The following is a 20,229-nucleotide window of genomic DNA, read 5'->3' on the forward strand; positions in this document are numbered from 1 at the left end:
CCATGTGTGAACATTAACTCTGCTACCTTTAATTGAAATGACTCAGTTTGCAAGGTGCTGTTTAGATTCTCAATCATAAGAAGTAATCCAAATCCCCTGAGAGGCTTTCTGAAAACACTGGTGCTCAAGACTGCTAAAGACCACTCCAGACTTAGTCAGGACTTCTGACATAGCACCTAGTGTCAGTGTTTTTCCGAGTCCTCCCTAGGAGGATTCCACTTGTTTCCATTTTTTAGATGAGGGAACTAAGACTTAAAATGATTAAGTACTGTGCCCAAGGTCTCACAACTAGTGAGTCACAGAGGTAGGCTTTGAAGCCAGACTGCCTGATTCCTCAGCCCATACTCTTAATTTCCATGCTTTACCTATTCTTAATTTCTTCCTTAATTTCTTTCTTTCACCACCCTCTTCTTGATAGCCAGCATCCACACCTCAGCAGATCTATTAACTGTCATCTTCCCCTTGTTCCCTTGTCTATCAGTTGCCAGGTATTGATGAGTCTTCTTCCCTTTTCTAGCTGGAAATTGAGTTCATCAATTTATTTTTGAGATAGGTCTTGCTAAGTTGCCAAGGCTGGCCTTGAACTAAGCACAAATCCTACCTATTCTTTTATATCTTTTCTATTCCATTTTCCTTAGTCTAACTGAACTATCATTACCTGACTTCTTTCTCTCCTTTCTCCACTTCATCTTTATTGGATCTCTGTTCCTATAGACGGTTTAAACTCCTCAGCCTAGTGTCACAGATTCTCCAAAGCTGAGCCCTTACCAACTTTGCTAGTCTTGTTTCCTACTCTGCATCTGCCTCTTGTTTTTATTTGGATTGATCTTAACTGCTTGCTGTCCTCTGAACACTCTCTTCACTTTTTCTTTGCATGTGCATAACCTTAAACCTGAAATGTCATTTATTTTCTGTGAATTTCCAAATTCTACCTATTTTTTAATTTTTTGGTTATGTGGTGATGCTGGACGTTGAACCCAGGGCATGCTAGGCAAGCACAAATCCTACCTATTTTTCTTTAAGATCTTACAGAGATGCCATATTTTTATGAAATCTTCTTGAATTTTTTCAAATACCTACTAACAATTGCAGTCATCTGAAATTCCCACAGCATTTCATCTGTAACTTATTTTTGGTGTATTTGACTATTTTGGGGAGGGGGAAGTCCTGAGAATTGAACCCAGGGGTGCTCTGCTGCTGAGAGTATTCTCTTATTGATGGATATTTAAGCTAAGTTTGTGTGGCGGCGGCGGTGGGGGGGGGGGAGTGTACTAGGGATTGAGCCCAGAGACTCTCTACCACTGAGCCACAACCCCAACCCTTTTTATTTTATTTTGAGACAGAGGCTCACTAAATAGATGAGGCTGGACTTAAACTCTTATTGATGGATATTTAAGCTATTTCCTTTTTTTTCCTTTTTATTTTGAGATAGGTCTTGCTAAGTTGCCAAGGCTGGCCTTAAACTTGCCATCTTCTGCCTTAGCCCTAGCCTCGAAAGTAGCTAGGATTATAGGTGTGCACCACCACTGGGGCTTCACTTTCTATGTTTTAATATAGTTATTTATTTTCTTTTGACTATTTTTTTAAAATCCTGGAGTTTAAGAGAATAGATCTGGGTCTTACATCATCATATCCCTTGTAGCAAATAACACACATTTGTGTGTGAATCTGGGGATGGAGCACAGGGGCTTGCCAGTGTAGGCAAGTACTCTACCACTGAGCCACATCCCCAGCCCTTGAATGTAGCAGGTCTTTGAAGAATGAATGAGTTTATAAATAACGGTCTCTATGTCACACTTTTTACAAAGGAAATACAGTTGATTTTAGCAAGGATAGGATGTCTGATTTTTTATAAGTCTTTCTAAAGATGAACAAAGGTACATCTTTGGTGAATTCCCACTGCAGGAAGGAATGGCTGAGAAATGCTCACTTGCAGTAGAAATACTAGAAAGTCCTCTCAATATTTAATTAAGGACATTGGCGCATCAATGCTAATATCATAGTGTGCATGATGAAGGAAGGTTAGGGCAGCTAGGTTGAGCAGACAGTGAAATATTTCATTGTACTGTGCCAGGCATGCCATATATAGTGCCTGGGATATAGTGATTAGCTAAACAGACATGGGGTGATTGGGAACAAGTAGATCAAGTGTCTGACTCTGTTAACTTCCTTGTGGATTTGTGGATCTACTTACCTAGATGGAGATACATTAGACGCACTTTGTGTGTGTGTGGGAGGGGGTACTAGGGATTGAGCCCAGAGACACTCTACCACTGAGCCACACCCCCAACCCTTTTTATTTTATTTTGAGACAGAGGCTCACTAAATAGATGAGGCTGGCCTTAAACTTGCAATTTTCCTGCATCAGCTTCCCAAGTCATTGAGATTACAGGCGTGTGCCACTGCACCTAGTTTTATTAGACACAACTTGTATGTTCAGTTCTTACTTTTTTCTAAGACTATTCTGAGTACTCTTTAAGCAATGATAAAAAGGTTTAAAGAAAGCAACCACATATCTTGTGGAGGCAGATTTCTTTTACTGGTATTTTTCTTTAAATAAATGTAATGAGGGTTAGGGTATAATTCACTGGTAGAATGCTTGCCTGGCATTTGCAGGCCATGGGTTTGATTCCTAGCAACACAAATAAACAAAAAATAAAAATAAATAAATATATAAGGTAACCCATGTACTCTGGATAATATAATATACCTACTTTATAGACTGTTTATATTTTTAAAGGATAAAACATACATATATACTACTTAATTCAAATACACAGAGGCACTGTCCCCAGCCATTCTGTTCCCCTCAGTATATTCTTTTGTGTCTTGCTATTTCACCTTTTCAATGTATATCTTAGAGGGCTTTTCCCATAAATGCCTTCTTCTAATGGACTTATCTTAATTTATTTAACTATTCTCTTATTGATGGATATTTAAGCTATTTTCTTTTTGCTATTACAAACTTTATTGTATTAATCATCGTTGTCCATAAATGTATTTCATATCTGTAAGGATACATTTCTGGACAAAGAATTCCTACAAGCAGAATAGTTAAGTAAAGAGTATGTGGGTTTTTTATTGTTTGTGTAATTTTCACCCCCCAGTACTAGGGATTGAATCCAGGGAAATGCTCCACCACTGAGCTACCCAGGCATTATTTTTATTTTTGTTTTTGTTTTTTCTGTTTTGAGATGGGCTTTCACTAAGTTGCCCAGGCTGGCCTCGAACTTGAGATCCTCTTGCCTTACCTTCCCAGGTTGATTACAAGGCATGTGCCACCCATGTTTGGCATGGTTGGTTTAAAATTTTGATAGATATGGCCAGATTTCTTCTGAAGAGGTGGTACCAATTTAAGTTTCCACCAATAGATTTGAGAGTTCCTTTCTAAGAGCAGATCTTTTTTGACTTCTTTTTTTTTTTCTGTCCACTGGCCTATAAAATAGATTTTTAAATTCTGAGAGGTAGTGGCATGATAGGGACAATAATTGAGTTTCACTGTTTATTTAGTAATTGATTAGACTAAAATTCCGTCTCTTGGATTCTTCTCATTAATATATTAACCAGTGAGAAATATTACAAAGACACGAGGCTTTGGAATCAATAAGCTTGGGGTTCAAATGCTAGCTGAATTACTTCCTAACTGTACCTTCCCCTTTCCAGTGCCCACTTTGTCCTCTCTCTGAGGCTGTTTCCTGATCTAAAAAATAAAACTAATAATACCCACCTGTCAAAGTTATTGTGAAGATGAAATTAGACTGCATATTTTAAAATACTTACTATTATGTCTTTCAAATAGTTTGCATGCAATAAATGGTGTTTATCCCCTCCTATAAATTTGACGTAAAAGTTAACAAAATCAACAGACTTGTTTTTAAACATAATTGCTGCTTCTCAGGATCTTGGTAGCCTTAAGTAGTTGAGCATTATGTGGCCCTGATCATGCTGAGGGTCAGTGTTCATCAACCAGTTGTGTCTTTTTATAGCCATTGTCCTGTGATTCATTGGCTCTGACTTGGGAGAGGCCTTTATGTAGTAGGTCTGCCCCTTTCCCTCACAGCTAAGTAGCTTATTTCTCTGCCTCCATAGATGTTATTGTCCCAGAGAATGGAGAACCAGTGGGCACCAGAGAGATCAAATGCTGCATTCGACAAATCCAGGAACTCATCATCTCCCGGCTTAATCAGGCAGTGGCTAACAAGCTAATCAGCTCCGTAGATTACCTACGTGAGAGCTTTGTTGGAACTCTGGAACGGTGTCTGCAGAGCCTGGAGAAGTCACAGGATGTTTCCATTCATATCACCAGTAATTATCTCAAACAGGTATGCAAAGAAAATGGTTCAAATAGAAAACCTGGAATAATTCACACACTAGTCCAACTTCAAATTAGCCAGGATTTTCCCTCTCAAATTTTTACCTATTGTTTGAATTTTATTGTTTTCCTACCTGTGACCACTGCCTATGGGAGGTGCTGGTGAGCTGTAAATTATAGTCAGTAAACATGAAGAGGAAGTAAAAAGGCCTAACTAGTCACAGAGTATGCAATCAACTTGAGTTAATTCTCTCTCTCTATATATATATATTGAGGGATAAATTTGGAAACCTTGAGACTGGACTGTGTTCTTGAAGTAAATATCCTGTATTGAATTTTCTTTGTGTATACTCTTTTAGATCTTAAATGCTGCCTATCATGTTGAAGTCACGTTTCACTCAGGGTCCTCGGTTACAAGGATGCTGTGGGAGCAAATCAAGCAGGTATGCGTTGCTTTGAGGGACAGTTTTCAGTTCCTTATTGACTTACAGGGATCCTAATCACTCTAGGAGGGAGCACATGGCTAGGATCTCCTCTTAAGATAGATTGGCCTTGTGTTCTGATTGGTCTGCCTGAGAGAATTCTAGTTTGTGCCTATTAAATAATTATTAACAGTGATCCCTTTCATTCTTAAAAGTGGTAGGTTTAAATGATATTTCATGGAGCCATAAGCCTCTCCATCACTAGTTTCTTCATATTTTTCTTAAACAGACTGAATGTTTTCTCAGAATTAGTGGTGGTGTTGCCACAGGCCATGGAATGCAGTTCCTGTTCTGGAATTGACTCTGGCTCTTGTGCTGTTATGTTATGTTATGAAGTAGTTATTTACTGCTTCAGATTCAGACACTCCCCAAGACTGCATATAATGTATTGAGGGTTTGTGAGCATGTAGACTCATAGACTCAGCCTACTGTTTTGGTTTTTTTGGCTTAGTGTTCTTTGATACCTTCCTCTGGGCTGAGCCCTGATTGTGGGGTAGATAGGGCTAGATGGAATTAGAGAGGAACCTTGAACTTCATGAGGCTCTTATTCTTAAGAACCTTCTGCTAATGGGTGGGTAATCCAGAAAAGGAAGGGCATCATTGGGACCTTCTAGTAGTTCCTTTCTCCATCCCTCAGTGATCTCACGTCCTTATCTTGGCAGATCATCCAGCGTATCACCTGGGTGAGCCCACCTGCCATCACTCTAGAATGGAAGAGGAAGGTGGCCCAGGAAGCCATTGAGAGCCTCAGTGCCTCCAAGTTGGCCAAGAGCATTTGCAGCCAATTCCGGACTCGGCTCAATAGTTCTCATGAGGCTTTTGCAGCCTCCTTACGGCAGGTTGGTATGTAGGAAAGGAGATACAGCTAAAATAAGCAAAGGAGAGCTTCATCAAGAGAAGAATATTTTGCTCTTTTTTTAATATTTGTTTTTTAGTTTTAAGTGGACACAATATCTATTTTACATTTATGTGGTGCTGAGGATCGACCCAGAGCCCCAAGCATGCTAGACAAGCACTCTACCACTGAGCCACAACCCCAGCCCCAAATATTTTGCTCTTTGCTGTCCATATTATTTTGAAAAAAAAAATCACCATTGTATTTTTCTATTTTGTTAAAGATAATTCTATATTATAGGAAGTTTCACCGATAAAATTTTAATGTGGATATTTTTCTAACTCTAGGGAGAATGGAGGGAGCTCAGTTAATTTCTCTCAATTTCACTGAATGAGGAAAAAAAAGATACAGGCTTGGTTCCATGGCACACACTTGTAATCCCAGCTTCTCTGGCTAAGACAGGAGGATCGCAAATTTGAGGCCAGCCTGGGAAAGTTAGCAAGACTCTTTCTCAAAATAAAAATTACAAAGGGCTGGGGATGTAGCTCATTTGTAGAACACCCATGGATTCAATCCCTAGTACTGAGGAAAAAAAGAAACTAGAGGTATAGGAACTTTTTTGTAAGTTTATATAGTGTTTTTAGGAATGAATGACAGAGATGACTTTCCAATTTCCATTCTAATTCAGTTTCGTGACATAACTTGTGTGTGCGCATGTGTGTATGTGTGTGTGGAGAGAGTGGATAGATGTGACTGTGTATCCAAGAGAAAAAAATTACTGTTTATTGAAAGTTCTGATTGTAACAGTCACTGTGCTAAACGTGCTTTTTAATTCTCACAGTTTCCCATTGAGGTAGATATTATTCCTGTATAACATGTGAGGAAGCTGAGGCTAAGGGCTTAATGTGTCTTTTATTATGGGTCTTTTCTCTGTTTCCCTCCTAGCTGGAAGCTGGCCACTCAGGCCGGCTGGAGAAAACTGAAGATCTGTGGCTGAAGGTTCGGAAAGACCATGCCCCACGCCTGGCCCGCCTTTCTCTGGAGAGCCGTTCTTTACAGGACGTCTTACTGCATCGTTAGTCCTTGTTTTTTGTTTTGTTTTGTTTTTCTGGCCTCTGAGAATCCTAATGTCTCAAGCTACTTCCTTGAGGAGTTGCTTAAGCACTTATTGATGTGACTTTGAATTTTTTTTCACTCTTTAAAAAAAATTTTTTTTGTAACTTATTTACTTTTTTATGTGGTGCTGAGGATCGAACCCAGTGCTGCACACATGCTAGATGAACACTCTACCACTGAGCCACAAGCCCAGCCCAACTTTGAATTCTTGAAGTCTTTTGGTCCTGCTATTTATTTTTGTTTTGTTTATTATTTATTTTTATGTGGTGCTGAGGATTGAACCCAGTGCCTCACAGGTGCTAGGCAAGTGCTCTACCACTGAGTCACAACCCCAGCCCAGGTCCTGCTATTTATATAGCTTAAATAACATTACCAAAGTTTATTTAGTTACTTTCCACTGTTTTAGAATGACACTAGAATTTCTTCCCCTGGCATGATTATGACTTCTGGTCTCTAGGCAGGCCCACATCTAAGAATCTTACAGAGGTTTCCCAGTAAGTTCCCTCCTTCCTTTTCTCTGTCTCTGTCCCATGTAGGTAAACCTAAACTGGGACAGGAACTGGGCCGGGGCCAGTATGGTGTGGTATACCTTTGTGACAACTGGGGAGGACACTTCCCTTGTGCCCTTAAATCGGTCGTCCCTCCAGATGAGAAGCACTGGAATGATCTGGCTTTGGAGTTTCACTACATGAGGTGGGTCCTAGTCTCATCCATCTCTCTGGGAAAGATCCCTAGAAGAGGCCAGAAACCGGGAATAAGTGTTATACCAAAAGCTCCAGCTCCCTGTTTCTCCATACCTAGGTTTCAAAATATTTGTGGGTCTAGCCTAGCCATAGGTACTCTTTAAGGACTTTACTATCTTGGTTTGGTCTTTTCTAGCCATTTTAAATTCTTAGATTTCTCATTCCATTTAACTTTCTTTCTTTCTTTTTTTTTTCGGTACTGGGGATTGAACTCAGGGGCACTTAGCCACTGAGCTAACACCCCCAGCCTTTTTATTTTTTAATTTTTTTGAGATAGAGTCTCACTGAGTTGCTAAGACTGTCTTTGAATATGGAATCCTCCTGCCTCAGCTTCCCGAGTTGCTGAGATTACAGGCATGAGCCACTGTGCCCAGCTGTTTATTTAACTTTCTTTCTTAGTCATCAAGGCTTGTTGATTTTTAGATTCCATGTTTCTTTTTCCTTGGTGGAAAGGTTATTCTGTTAGCACTCTGTCTATACTGAGCGCCATTCCCTATGGACCTAAACTAAGCATGGTCTTAAAGCTATTCCTTCCTACATTTTGACATGTTATGCAAGATTAGAACCCTAGTATTGTAGCCCAGACCTCTCTTCTTCCCACAGATCTCTGCCGAAGCATGAGCGATTGGTGGATCTCCATGGTTCAGTCATCGACTACAACTATGGAGGTGGCTCCAGCATTGCTGTGCTGCTCATTATGGAGCGACTACACCGGGACCTTTACACAGGGCTGAAGGTGAGGCAAAGCAGGGAGAGATCTCTATCCAGCTCAGGACTAGAACCTCTACTTCCCTATTGGCCTTTCATCCATTCCTGTTTATTCAGAGCCTCCTATTTTCATAAGATATTGTTGGAATTATCAGATTTTAGAATTATCAGATTTTATTGCACTTATATCCAAAATCCTTAAAACTGTCTCAGACGTAAAAAAGTCTTTTTTTTTTTTTTTTAGTCCCAGTATTTATATCCAGATTACTGTCATTTATAGTAGTGATGAAAATTAGAAGAGCAGAAAAACTTCCTGGAACTCTGTTCCCCTTTCTCTCTTTTTTTGTTCTTGGTGGATAAAGCCAGTTTTATTTAGTCAATAAATATTTATGCATAACGCACTGTATTAAGAACCATTAGGGAATATCAAAAAATATAACTTCCAGGAGCTTTCAAAGGAATCACAGTCAATATTTCGTGAGGATGTGGAGTTTGAGTTTGACACGCGTATCAAAATGGGTAAAATTTTGGCAGTTGGAAAGAAAGAATCGCTGTAGAATTCAAGTTTGTTTTAGACAATGAAAACTCCAGATTACACATTCTAACACAAGTCCCAATAAGGTTTAGAACAGAAATCATGGGCTGGGGCTGTAGCTCAGCGGCAGAGCTCTTGCTTAACATGTGTGAGGCACTGGGTTTGATCCTTAGTACCACATAAAAATAAACAAATAAAAGCATTCTGTCCATTTACAACTACAAAAAAAATTGTTTTTAATCATATGATCTTTTTATGAATTGAGATATGCCACACTGAAGAATTTTATTTGAGTGAAGATGAAACTTTCAGTTGGATATTGAAATTTAGATGAGTTCCCCTCATCTAAAACCACCACCAAAAGGGAGGTTTCTTGGAGCTGGGAATGTAGCTTAGTGGTGAATTGCTTGCCTGGCATGCACAAGGCCCTGGGTTCAAGCCCCTGGGCTGAAGGAAAAAAAAAAAAAGTGGTTTCTTTTGTTTGTTCCCTACATTGGAGCTGAGGAGAGAAAAACAGATATCAGAATATCTAGGTAGTCCCTTCTTACAGATTCCTTTTCTACAAGTTTACACAGAATCTTCCAGAACTAGGGCAGAGAACAACTTAAATGCTCCCAGGAGTCATGACGAATTGATTGGATGAAGAAAATGACTCTTCAAATGATCCTCTCTATTATAGATGAGTTAAGCTCAGAACGTCTGTTGCTTTTGTACCTGTGGACTAGCAGCCCCACTTGATCTTTTGGATGAATAATACAGTATTTTCCAGAACCCAAGAGCTCCTAAACTAAAGTAATATGAGTGGTATTTGAAGTCATTAAACAAAATCTGCAGTGACTAGGCCTGTAAAACAGCAGAAGTAAATCCACCTCTGCAGTTGAGGTGTTCAAATGTTCAAAATATGTTCATGGGAAGTTACACTGCATGTATGTATGATATGTCAAATTACATTCTACTGTCATGTATAACCAAAAAGAACAAATAAAAACTTTTAAAAAGTGGGCTCATGGGCCAGGCATGGTGGCTCGTGCCTGGAATCCCAGAGGCTTGGGAGACTGAGGCAGGAGGATCACAAGCTCAAAGCCAGCCTCAGCAACTTAGAGAGGCCTTAAGCAACTCAGTGACACACTGTCTCTAAATATAATATAAAAAAGGGTTAGGGATGTGGCCATTGGTTAAGTGCCCCTTGGTTCAATTCCTGGTACCAAAAACAAATAAACAAACAAAAACGAAAATCAGGGTTCATGGATTTAGTTATTTGGTTGCACCTCTCCTTGTCACCTCTGGGCATCATTCAGCTGGCCCAACTGCAGCCCCCAAGGGATTTTATCTGGCTTTGTGTTCTTTTCAACTTGCACTTCCTTGCTTTTCCTCCACTTCCCTCTCCTAACTGCTTTCCTCTTCCCCTTTTGTTTCTATTCGTTTTTCTGTCTTTGTGTGTCCTGATGTGGTCAGTCTTTTAGTTCCTCAAAGAATGAAGTCTCAGTTGGTTCAAGCAAGTTGGATTGAGGAGTTGCCCTGTTTGTGACAGTAAGTTCTTTTGTTTCTCCAAGGCTGGACTGGCCCTGGAGACACGTTTGCAGATAGCACTAGATGTGGTGGAGGGAATCCGCTTCCTGCATGGCCAGGGACTCGTCCATCGTGATATCAAACTGAAAAATGTACTGGTAAGTAGAGCTGTGTCCCCAAGAAGACACCCTGCTTCTGTGGGTGGAGGATGTACAAAATGTAAGTTTGATCCTAAGAAAAATCCAGATGGAAAGAAGTAGAGTTAATAGTATAGTGGATGGATGGTTTTCTTGGAATTTAAGGTTAGGCAGGAGTTTCAGTACAGACCTACCTTATAGTAGTATAGAGTTTTTCCCCCTGTACACTGTTGAAAAATTTTTAACCTTATAGAAAAAGTTAAAAGAGTGGTACAGTGAAGACCTAGATATCCTTTATCCAGATTCTTCTTCTCTATTTTTCCTCGCTCACTCACATTCTCACTGTTTATATGTATACACTTACATGCACACACAGGCATACTTTTTCACAGAATTTTGTGAAAGTAAGTTGCAGATAATACTTCATTTCTAAATACTGAAGCATGTATCTCCCAATAAAAAGTCAGTCTTACACAAAATTAAAATGTCATCACACCCAAGAAATTTACCATCAATACAATGTTGTTACTTAACATGCGGTCTGTATTAATAGTGTTAAAGTTTCCCCTAATATATCCAATTGCTCCAAATATGGTCTGTTTGTTTATTTGATCCAGTATCCAGTCCAAGTATCATATAGTACATTTTGTTGCCATGCTTATTTAGTTTCCTTTAATCCAGAACAGTCTACCTTTGTTTTTGCTTTTTATGACATTTACATTTTTGAGGAGCATAGGCCTTTGTTATTGCTTACGGTGATATTGGATGAGAGCAGAGATAAATTAATAAAGCTTAAAAGGTAAGAGAGTCATGAACTCACTGGTCCTGTTATCTAAATTATGAAGAATAATTTGGGCTAGAGATTTGGGGTGTAACTCAGTAGTAGAGTGCCTGCCTAGCATGTTCCAAGGTCCTGGATTCAATCCCCAGGACTGCAAGAAAGTAAGAGGAACTTTTGACATATTCCACTTTTTTTTTTTTCTTTTAATTTAGACATACTCCTCTTGAAAAAGAATCTTGTTTTGTGGTGCTTTGGATTAAACCCAGGCCCCCATGCACATTAGCAAGTGCTCTGCCACTGAGCCATACACACACCTAGCCCTCCAAAAATCTTTCAACATAGACTTCTTGTAAATATCTTAGAGTATCATTAAGGTATTTCTGGTAGCACTTCAATGATGTACAAAGATGACAGCTGTTTGAGAGAAGGGAACAATCTTACTAAAAGTATAAGTGAAATCTAAGAGGAAGGCTGATCATTAGCCAAAGTGTCCCCCCCCCCCCCCATGCTGCCCCACCTCCCCCAACTGTGTTGTTGCTGGGGAATCTGCCCAGGGCTTTGAGCGTGCTAGGCAAGTGCATTGCCACTGAGCTACACCCCCAAATGGGAGTCACAGTGCATTCTGTTGGATTTCTCTCTTGGTTAGGAAAGGAAATACAGGAATTTCAGGAAGCTTCTAGGCTGACTAGAGGACTTCACCTTTCTGTCCTGGGGTCAAGTGAAGAATCCGGAGTTGAAATGTTTTCCTCATTGTTCTTCCATAGATCCTCACTTATTCATTCTTTCAAGATTTATGAAGATTCTCATAGGTGCCAGGCTCCATGCTAAGTGCCAGGGATACAAACATGAAAGAAACAGTTCCTGCCATCAGGTTGCTCACAGTCTCTGAGGAGGAGAGTGTGAAGATGGGCTAGGTGGAGGCAGATTTTGTTAAGCACTACTTTGAGGTGCATATTTTGAACTTGGATATACAATTGAATACTACCTGCAAGCTCAGAGACAAGGTGAATTCTTCCCCTGCTTTCTTGGCAGCTGGACAAGCAGAATCGTGCCAAGATCACTGATTTAGGATTCTGCAAGCCAGAGGCCATGATGTCAGGCAGCATTGTGGGGACACCCATCCATATGGCCCCAGAACTTTTCACAGGTAAGGTCTGGAGGGCAGGGAGTGGATTTGGGCAGGGTCAGAACTACAATCCTGAGAGCTACTCATCAGACTAAGCAGTATGCACAAGTACTGCTGGCAGGTCTGGCTGACAGGGGAGAAACCAGAGGAGGGCAAACCTAAGGCAGGTAGGGGAAAAGTGAAGAGGTATAGAAGTAGGAAGGGAAGTGCAAATGGGAAGTCACAGTGCATTCTTTTGGATTTCTCTCTCTCTGGGTTATTATGCCATCATTGCTATAATCATTTAATTATTTGATCATAAATTCTAAATCAAATAACTCTTATATAATAGCAGTTGTCTTCTATCAATAAAGAACTTGCAATTGACAAAGAGGTATATTAAGAGAGGTAAAGTAATTTGGACCCATTATCCAGCAGCATATAATTTAATACTAAGTGAAGGGCTATATGATGTACCGTTGGTGTTCCACGATGGGAAAGAGGAAGGTTGAAATGTTTGACGGTTTGTGTTAGAGGTGAAATTTTAGGTATAACTCGAGTCAGATCTGGAATGTTGGTATGTGGAAAGGGAACTCATTTATTTGAGTATATACTTTGAGGTAAGCAGTGTGGGCATTTATACATTTTGTTCCTTTAATCTTCATAATTATGTGATAATGTTGGTGTATTTTTTTGTTCATTTCCTGGACAAAGTTGAATCCAGATTGATGAATTAACTCACCCAAAAAAATATTTAGCTAGAAAGTAATAGATATGGGATTTGAATCCAGGTCTTTTCTGACTCTAGAGTCCAACCATGGATCATGAAGGAGAGAAACTTCCAGAGGCTAGAGAAGGGGAAATATTAAGGAATATTGTAGAATAGAAATAATAATAGAAATAAGTATGACAAGATAGAAATAGTGACAAGCAAGGTTGGAAGTGAATACACTGAGCTTGAAATTCTGGCGGAGGAGGTAGGCCTGCTGTGCAGGAGTGGGCAGCTGCTGAGCTCCTGAGGGGAGAATACAAAGAAGATGCTTATGAAAGATTAGCTTAGCAGGAGTTGGTAGAGGGGATTTGAGTGAGAAGAACCAAAAACAATGAGAGGGTTCTGTGGTGGTTATCTCCAGGATTAGGTTGGTGTTAATGCTGAAGCAAAAAGAGATAGATTTGAAATCAATTCAGAGGATGGAATAGACAAGATTTTTTTGTTATTTACTTGATATGAGTGATGAACAGGGAAGAATGACTGAAAAATGACTGAATTTTTTTAAATATATTTTTTTAGATGTAATTGGACACAGTACCTTTATTTATTTTTATGTGGTGCTGAAAGGATCCAACCCAGCGCCTTGTACATGCTAGGCGAGCACTCTGCCACTGAGCCACAACCCAGCCCGACTCTGAATTTTTGAATGGGAGTGAGTAGAGAAGGGTTGTACTTTATCAGGAAGATGGAAAGGTAATTATAGGTCAGTCATTAGAATTGATAATAGCTGAAATTAGCAGTGTATTTGGATTTCTTTTATTTTGTTCACAAGTCTTCTCTCAACTCTTCATCAAGTAATGCTCTGAGGATTAGAAGTTAGGTAGACAGCTCTAGTCCTACCCACATCTGAACCAAGTAGTCACCATTTTTCTTTCCCTAAACTGACTTTTAAAAAATATTTCTATTCCTGTCACTATTATTCTACTTTGACTGCTTCGTATTTAAAGTCCTTTATTTCTATTATAGTCTACCCTATTTCTGTCAGAATAATCTTTCTAAAATATTTTTCACGTCACCTCCTGCTTTAAGGTGTAAATGATCTGCTGCCCACTGGCTCCAGACTCCTCTCTGACTTAAAAGAATCTCTTATGTTCTAGTTCCAGTGTACCCACCCACCTGTATTTCCCTGATGTGACCTATTAGGATTGATTTTGTAGTTACCCCATGAAAATGAAAGGCCTTCCTCCCTTTTCCTTCATCCAGTTCAAGTGTTGGTATGCTGTCAGTGCCTAGCTTTGGCCTCCCCGTGCCTTCGTGTTCATATTGTAAACATGTCCTGACTACCTGGCAGGGCTGTTTTGAAAGACTATGGATGTTAACAGCTCCAGAAAAAAAACAACAACATAAAAAGACCTGCTAATGCACGTGGATGGCCATGTGCCGTCTTCCCTCTCTGGTTCACTAGTGTTCATCCCTTCTTGCTGTAGGAAAGTATGATAATTCCGTGGATGTCTACGCTTTTGGGATTCTCTTCTGGTATATCTGCTCAGGCTCCATCAAGCTCCCTGAGGCATTTGAGAGGTGTGCTAGCAAAGACCATCTCTGGAACAATGTGCGGAAAGGTAAGAGCCAAGGCACTGCTCTGCCTCCACTCCTTTAGTGAGAGCAGAGTCTGGCATTGCAGCAGGGCCCTGTCTCCTCCACAGCAACACATGCATATTTAGATCATCCTGGAATCCAGAGAAGACATAAGTCAAACCTTTGCTTCCAGGCAGCATTGTGTTGAACTATCTCAAAATGCTTTTTTTCTTTAAAATTTCCTCTTCAATTTCCTATGTCGAGTGGGTTCCAGACTTTCTTCACTGTTCCTATTAGATTCTAACCTATATGTCTGCAGTGGAAACCAAAGCTCCTTTTACTCTTTAGTTCCCTGAGGCCCAGCTGGCCTGGCCAGCTGGTTGGGTTGGGCTCCCTCTCACTGACTCTCTGATTTCCATGCTCCTTTCTCTAGGGGCCCGCCCAGAACGTCTCCCTGTGTTTGATGAGGAGTGCTGGCAGTTGATGGAAGCCTGTTGGGATGGTGACCCCTCTAAAAGGCCTCTTTTGGGCATTGTCCAGCCCATGCTCCGGGGCATCATGGACCGACTGTGCAAGTCAAATTCTGAGCGGCTGAACAGAGGACTAGATGACTCTACTTGAAAGCAAAGACCTTTCTCCTCCATTCTTTGTTTCTTTTTACCCCCCTCACCTTTTGGGCATGGGGAGAATTTGACTTTTTTTTTCATTATAGGGAGCTCCTGAGAGACTGGTGCTTGCTGGTCAACTTAAGACCTTCCTAGGCAGAGGTGGCTCCTGGACAGTGGAGAGTTGGATGACTGAGCATTCTGGGTGGGTCATGGATGCCCCATCCTATCCCTTTGTCAAAAAAGATTGTCTAAGATGTATAAAAGCTGAGGAATGTAATGTTCTGGCCTCAGAACTAAAGGAGGCAATTGTTACCATTGTCTATTCACTGTATTATGTTTCAAAGACAATAAGTGGGACACTGCAGTGGCAATAGTACTGAAAATGTATTATTTTCATGATTTCAGCACTAGCTAGGAATAGTTTGATTCTACCCAGTGGTAAGGACCACTTAGAAAATTTCAGTTTAGGTCAAGATTGTGTTAACATAGGGACACATGACAAAACTTGTGGATACCTGGATCCTGCTATCTGTAACCAGGAATTTCAGGTTGTAATGGTCAGAAACCCCAGTAAGGGAGCTAGAAACAAACCTATATTTTCCTCACAGTGCCAGTGTGTTTACATGTATAGGGCTACACATCCCTGATTCCTGGGAGGTTTCACTATTACAATACTAAGAGACCAAAAAAGAAAGAAAAGAAAAAAGTGTGCATATGTCTGTATATACATAAGCTATTGGATTTTGAGTTACTGCTAACTCCAGAACAGAATCTGTTCTTCTACCCTTGGGTCTTCCTCCCATGCCTCTCCCTTCTTTTGATCTTAAGGTGGGAAAGCTCCAGATTACATGGTACTTAGAATTCAGTGAGCAGAACTGACTTAAAGTGAGGCTGTGGGTAAGACCTGAGAGGGGCAACGAGGGGAGGCCACGGCCTGCATACAGCGTGTTTGAAATGTGCATACCAGCTTGTTTTCAAAACTTTAATCAGAAACTCTTTGGGGGTTGAATCTAACACACTAATATTTTTAAAGCTTGACCAGTGGTTAAAAGGCCAAGGTTTCTTCTGTCCTTTCTTTACCTTATTTTAGATATAATCTGTTAGAAGAAAAAAGGAACCAGATGAAAGAGAAGAATAGCTCTGTGGTAGCTCAGTGTGTTGGTGGCTGAAAGCTCTGCTCCCTTCTGAGTGGTCTTTGGTGGTGTTCTTATGAAGTACACATAGAGACAGAGATGGACAACTCCAGTCAGAGGAAAGGGGAACAACTTGACACTGGTGCATCTCAGGTCTTGACTTCAAGCCTTCCACCAACAAACTGTTCCATTAGATTTAGAAACACAAGTAGATGAAGAAATTGTGGAGGTGAATAGCCTCCATCCATCTGTCCAGTCTCAAGAACTCTGGTCTGACCCTTTGTGTTCATCTCCAAAGTGTGTGAATCAGGTTCCCAGGAGGTGTGTAAGATGAGTGTTACAGGATTGGAGCTGTAGCTCAGTGAGTGGCAGAGCGTTTGTCTAGCATGTGTGAGGCACTGGGTTCCATCCTCAGCACCACATAAAAATAAACAAAGACGTTCTGTACATTCAAAAAAAACTAAAAAGATGAATGTTACATTAGCTGCTGGGATTTTCTAGGTTTGTCTATAACCGAATGACCATCCCTTACATATTTACGGAGTATAAGTGGAGTCTAAGACATTTTTATGTAACTTTTATTAAAGCTCGCTTTTAACTCTGGTTATGATGCAGTTGAGCACAATAACCCTTAAGCACTGCATCCCTTCAAAACTTATGTCATACTACAGACCTTTTTATTTGCAAATGATAAAGGGGACCCATTGTCTTTGGGTTCGCTGGTTCTGGCCTTGTTCTGGTAGAATGTTCAGTTTATCTCAGAACCTGAACACCTGTTTAGCTATATACTTCAAGTCACTATTCTCAGCATGAATTTGTTGCCTTCTGGGAACTATGATGGGACTTACAGGAAGCCAGGTGTCAAGTTAAAGGAGAAGCAAGTAGTCTCTACATGGGTGAAAATCATAATCTGTACTGTATGAAATTTCAAAGAAATCTTATATAGTTAGTTCCTGTTGTCAGATCTTTGTCTTCTAAACCTCAAATAATCAGAAGTCTGTACTTCCATTGTGGAGACTACATTCCTAACATTCTTGCAGAGCCTTAGCTCATACTCCAGTCACACATGGGAGGTCAGATTTTCCTACCCGAGTTCCTTTTCAGTTTATCCCTGTGGCTTAGTCTGCTCTGATACCAGTTTTCTAGCAAGTTCTCTATATTTCTTTTCCCAGTGGGAGGGAGGAAGGGAGGAACTAATGCTAAGTCAGGAGTTGTTTTACAGTTAATTTTTAAAAAGTATTCTGAGAAATGGTGCAAGATACTCCTGAAAGTCCCCAGGCTAGCCAAAGTCCACATGGATATTTGGGGGCGTTATTTAAACACTCAGCAGGCTGAGTGCAGGAATATATGTGTATGATGTGTGTATATTTTACTTTTGGTTTATAACTTTGTTAGCCAATTTTGAATTCTTAGCTCGTTGGCACCCATTATTAATGTGATGGTATGCCATGAAATGTACTGTATTGTATATTACTTGGGAGGACACTAGGCATTCAGAGAAGCGTGCAGCACTTAAATGATACAGGACTTAGTATGGCTGAAGATTTTACCTCCCAGCTTCAGTTAGTTGTGTTCCCAAGTGGTAAGGTGAGATTGTGACTTAGGGAGGAAGAAGAGTGGCATGAAGAATTATCCTCACTGTGTTCAGTCCTTCTAAAGAATTGAATGAGGGCAGTTTACCCTAGCCCAAAAATGTTCACCTGGCTATTTTTAATGAAAAATTGCTCATTTTGCTGAGCGAGAGGCTTCCTGGAGAGCAAGAAATGATGGTGACACCTGGGGCCTGGGATGGCTGACCTTGTGCCTAGAGAGCTAGCAGCAACGTGGTTGCCTAGGAACTGCTGTTCTGAGAGGTGTCCACAGGCATCCCTGGTTCTTGAACCGCCTATTACTGCTCCAGGAAGGGGACTGCGCTGATTGTTCCCAGACCAAAGATAGTCAATTTTGACTCCGTCAACTTTAAGGGGACAGAGCCTCGCAGCAACTGCTCCTAACTTAACACTAAAGCTGTTGGAAACAGTGGAGGAAAGGATTCATTACTGATAGATAGGACTAGGGGAATGATAGAACTTTTGACCAGTACCTGTAAACTCCCAAATGCAGTTTTGTATCTTTGTTTGGGCTGCCAAAGAAAAGTTGGAGGGTTGGGGGTGTAGCTCAGTGGTAGAACATGTGCTTACCATAAACCTGGCGGTGGGTTCAGTTCCCAGCACGAACAAACAAACAAAAAAAACCAGAAAAGGTAGAGTGTTTGGAAAATTTTTTCCTGATAGAAGTGGCTCAGGATAGCAGGGCTGAGGAGTGACAACTGCACTAAGTGACACTTTATTTTTTTGGCTTATTATTTAGCACTGAGAAGCCCAGGGAAGTGGTGATTACAGTAGCACTTTGGGAAACTGAGGTACTCTCTGGCCATGCTTTGGAGAGACACCATGCTTGGTATTCTGTCGGGCTCATCAGGAAGCCTCCAAAGTTCAGGTTATATCAGAGCCGAATGAAGAGTCCTGGAAAAGTCCATTGCTGAAAGGGGAGTTACTTTAAGTTTTCAAATCTTGATTCTTGGGTTTGCTGGATTAAATAACCCACTTTTTCTTTAAAAGAAAATGAGGTTTATTCTAATGATGGGGGTGGGATGGCTTAGAGCTAGTGTGATAAGTGGGTAAGAAAGGAGTGATCTGGAGGCACTTCCTTTGAAAATTCCCCTGGAGGTTTTAAGTAGCACTATAGTTCTTAAAAGAGTTTTATTGTTAACATCATCGGCTTTGTTAATTTCTAGTCCAGTTGAGGAGATGGCAGAGACTGTTGAGAATATCTGACCTGGGGAGGCCAGCTTGCTCAGAGAGTCCATAAAGAAAATTGGCCTGGACAGCTTATGGTCTTTATGCAATGTTTTTTTGTTTATTTTAAAGAACTAATGTCTATTACAGTGTTAAATAAAAGTGTAACATACTAAGTGTGTAGAATAAAAGTGCAATAACAAAAGAAAATTACTTTGGCACAAACGTCAGTCTCTATACTCCCTTCTTTCCTATACTATCTGGCTTTTTCCAAATACTGTTACAGCACGACCACGATGTATGTATTTTTAAGAGATGCAACTAGGGGTCAAGTCTTCATCAGTGTAATTTTGAATGGTCAGGTTTGGTTTTTTAGAGTATTCTGTATAATCATTAGGATGCACAAATACCAGATGTGCTATATAATAAAGATCATATTAACATGTTAGTTTTACAACTGTTTGGCTTTGGCTTTGATTTCACTACCCATGTGAATAGGATGCTCCCTGATGCATTCCATTCCACTGTTACCTGCGGTAAGTCTTGCCCTTTGCCTTAGGGGAGATTGATGCCACACGCCACTCCTCCCGCAGGGGCCTTATTCCATAATGGTCATTACTCTTGGTAACTGAATATTTTGCATTACTACTACTAGCAGTGTATTTTTCAGACCCTATCCTGAGGTGACCCCCTTTACTCCAATTTTCAGCACGAACTTACAGCATTCAGAGTTTATACATGAGTCTAGTTATTCCTTATTAACTGTGAGCTAATTGGGGGCTATAATCTATGTACCAGTTTTTCTGCATTTGGAATACTTTGAGTTCATATAGGCCCACCCCACTATTCAGGTTTGCTTGTTCAGCAGTGCCTGAAGGTGCCAGTGTGGGCCTCTACCTGAAGCAGCACTGTCTAGTCCCCACGGAAGGTCATCACAGTGTGTGTCTTCTCCCATGGGTGTATTTGTTTTGGTTTGTTTGGGGTGACTGTATCATATTGAACATGTGGCTGAGTCACTGTTTGCTAAAACTGCTTGTGATTTGACTGCAGCACAAGGTTGGCCAGGAGATGGCAGCACATCTTAAAGAGTTAGCGAGTTTCTACTTAAGAGAAAAGTTCAAAGTGAACATCTGGTTGGTCCCCAACCTAGCCTACACA

At 40.5% G+C, this 20,229-nt stretch overlaps 1 protein-coding gene across 2 annotated transcripts in view; it reads left to right on the forward strand.

Annotated features, from left to right (window-relative positions):
- Dstyk (dual serine/threonine and tyrosine protein kinase) overlaps positions 1 to 19,528 on the forward strand; it is a 53,966-nt gene extending 34,438 nt beyond the window's left edge. Inside the window, exons 4-14 of one of the 2 annotated variants that reach the window (XR_011703988.1) lie at positions 4,090 to 4,322; positions 4,672 to 4,755; positions 5,457 to 5,633; positions 6,575 to 6,704; positions 7,282 to 7,438; positions 8,092 to 8,224; positions 10,285 to 10,398; positions 12,191 to 12,305; positions 14,463 to 14,597; positions 14,987 to 15,363; positions 16,252 to 19,528. Coding sequence is in view for 1 of the 2 variants with exons in the window: in XM_071600136.1 (XP_071456237.1) it covers positions 4,090 to 4,322; positions 4,672 to 4,755; positions 5,457 to 5,633; positions 6,575 to 6,704; positions 7,282 to 7,438; positions 8,092 to 8,224; positions 10,285 to 10,398; positions 12,191 to 12,305; positions 14,463 to 14,597; positions 14,987 to 15,174 (1,466 nt within the window). In the remaining variant the exon portion in view is untranslated. Of the gene's footprint in view, positions 1 to 4,089; positions 4,323 to 4,671; positions 4,756 to 5,456; positions 5,634 to 6,574; positions 6,705 to 7,281; positions 7,439 to 8,091; positions 8,225 to 10,284; positions 10,399 to 12,190; positions 12,306 to 14,462; positions 14,598 to 14,986 lie in introns of both variants that reach the window. The other variant, XM_071600136.1, reaches the window with a different exon arrangement.
- The last annotated feature ends 701 nt before the right edge of the window (positions 19,529 to 20,229 follow it).

This window comes from Marmota flaviventris, chromosome 12 (assembly GCF_047511675.1).
Source record: "Marmota flaviventris isolate mMarFla1 chromosome 12, mMarFla1.hap1, whole genome shotgun sequence".
Classification (NCBI taxonomy): Eukaryota; Metazoa; Chordata; class Mammalia; order Rodentia; family Sciuridae; genus Marmota; species Marmota flaviventris.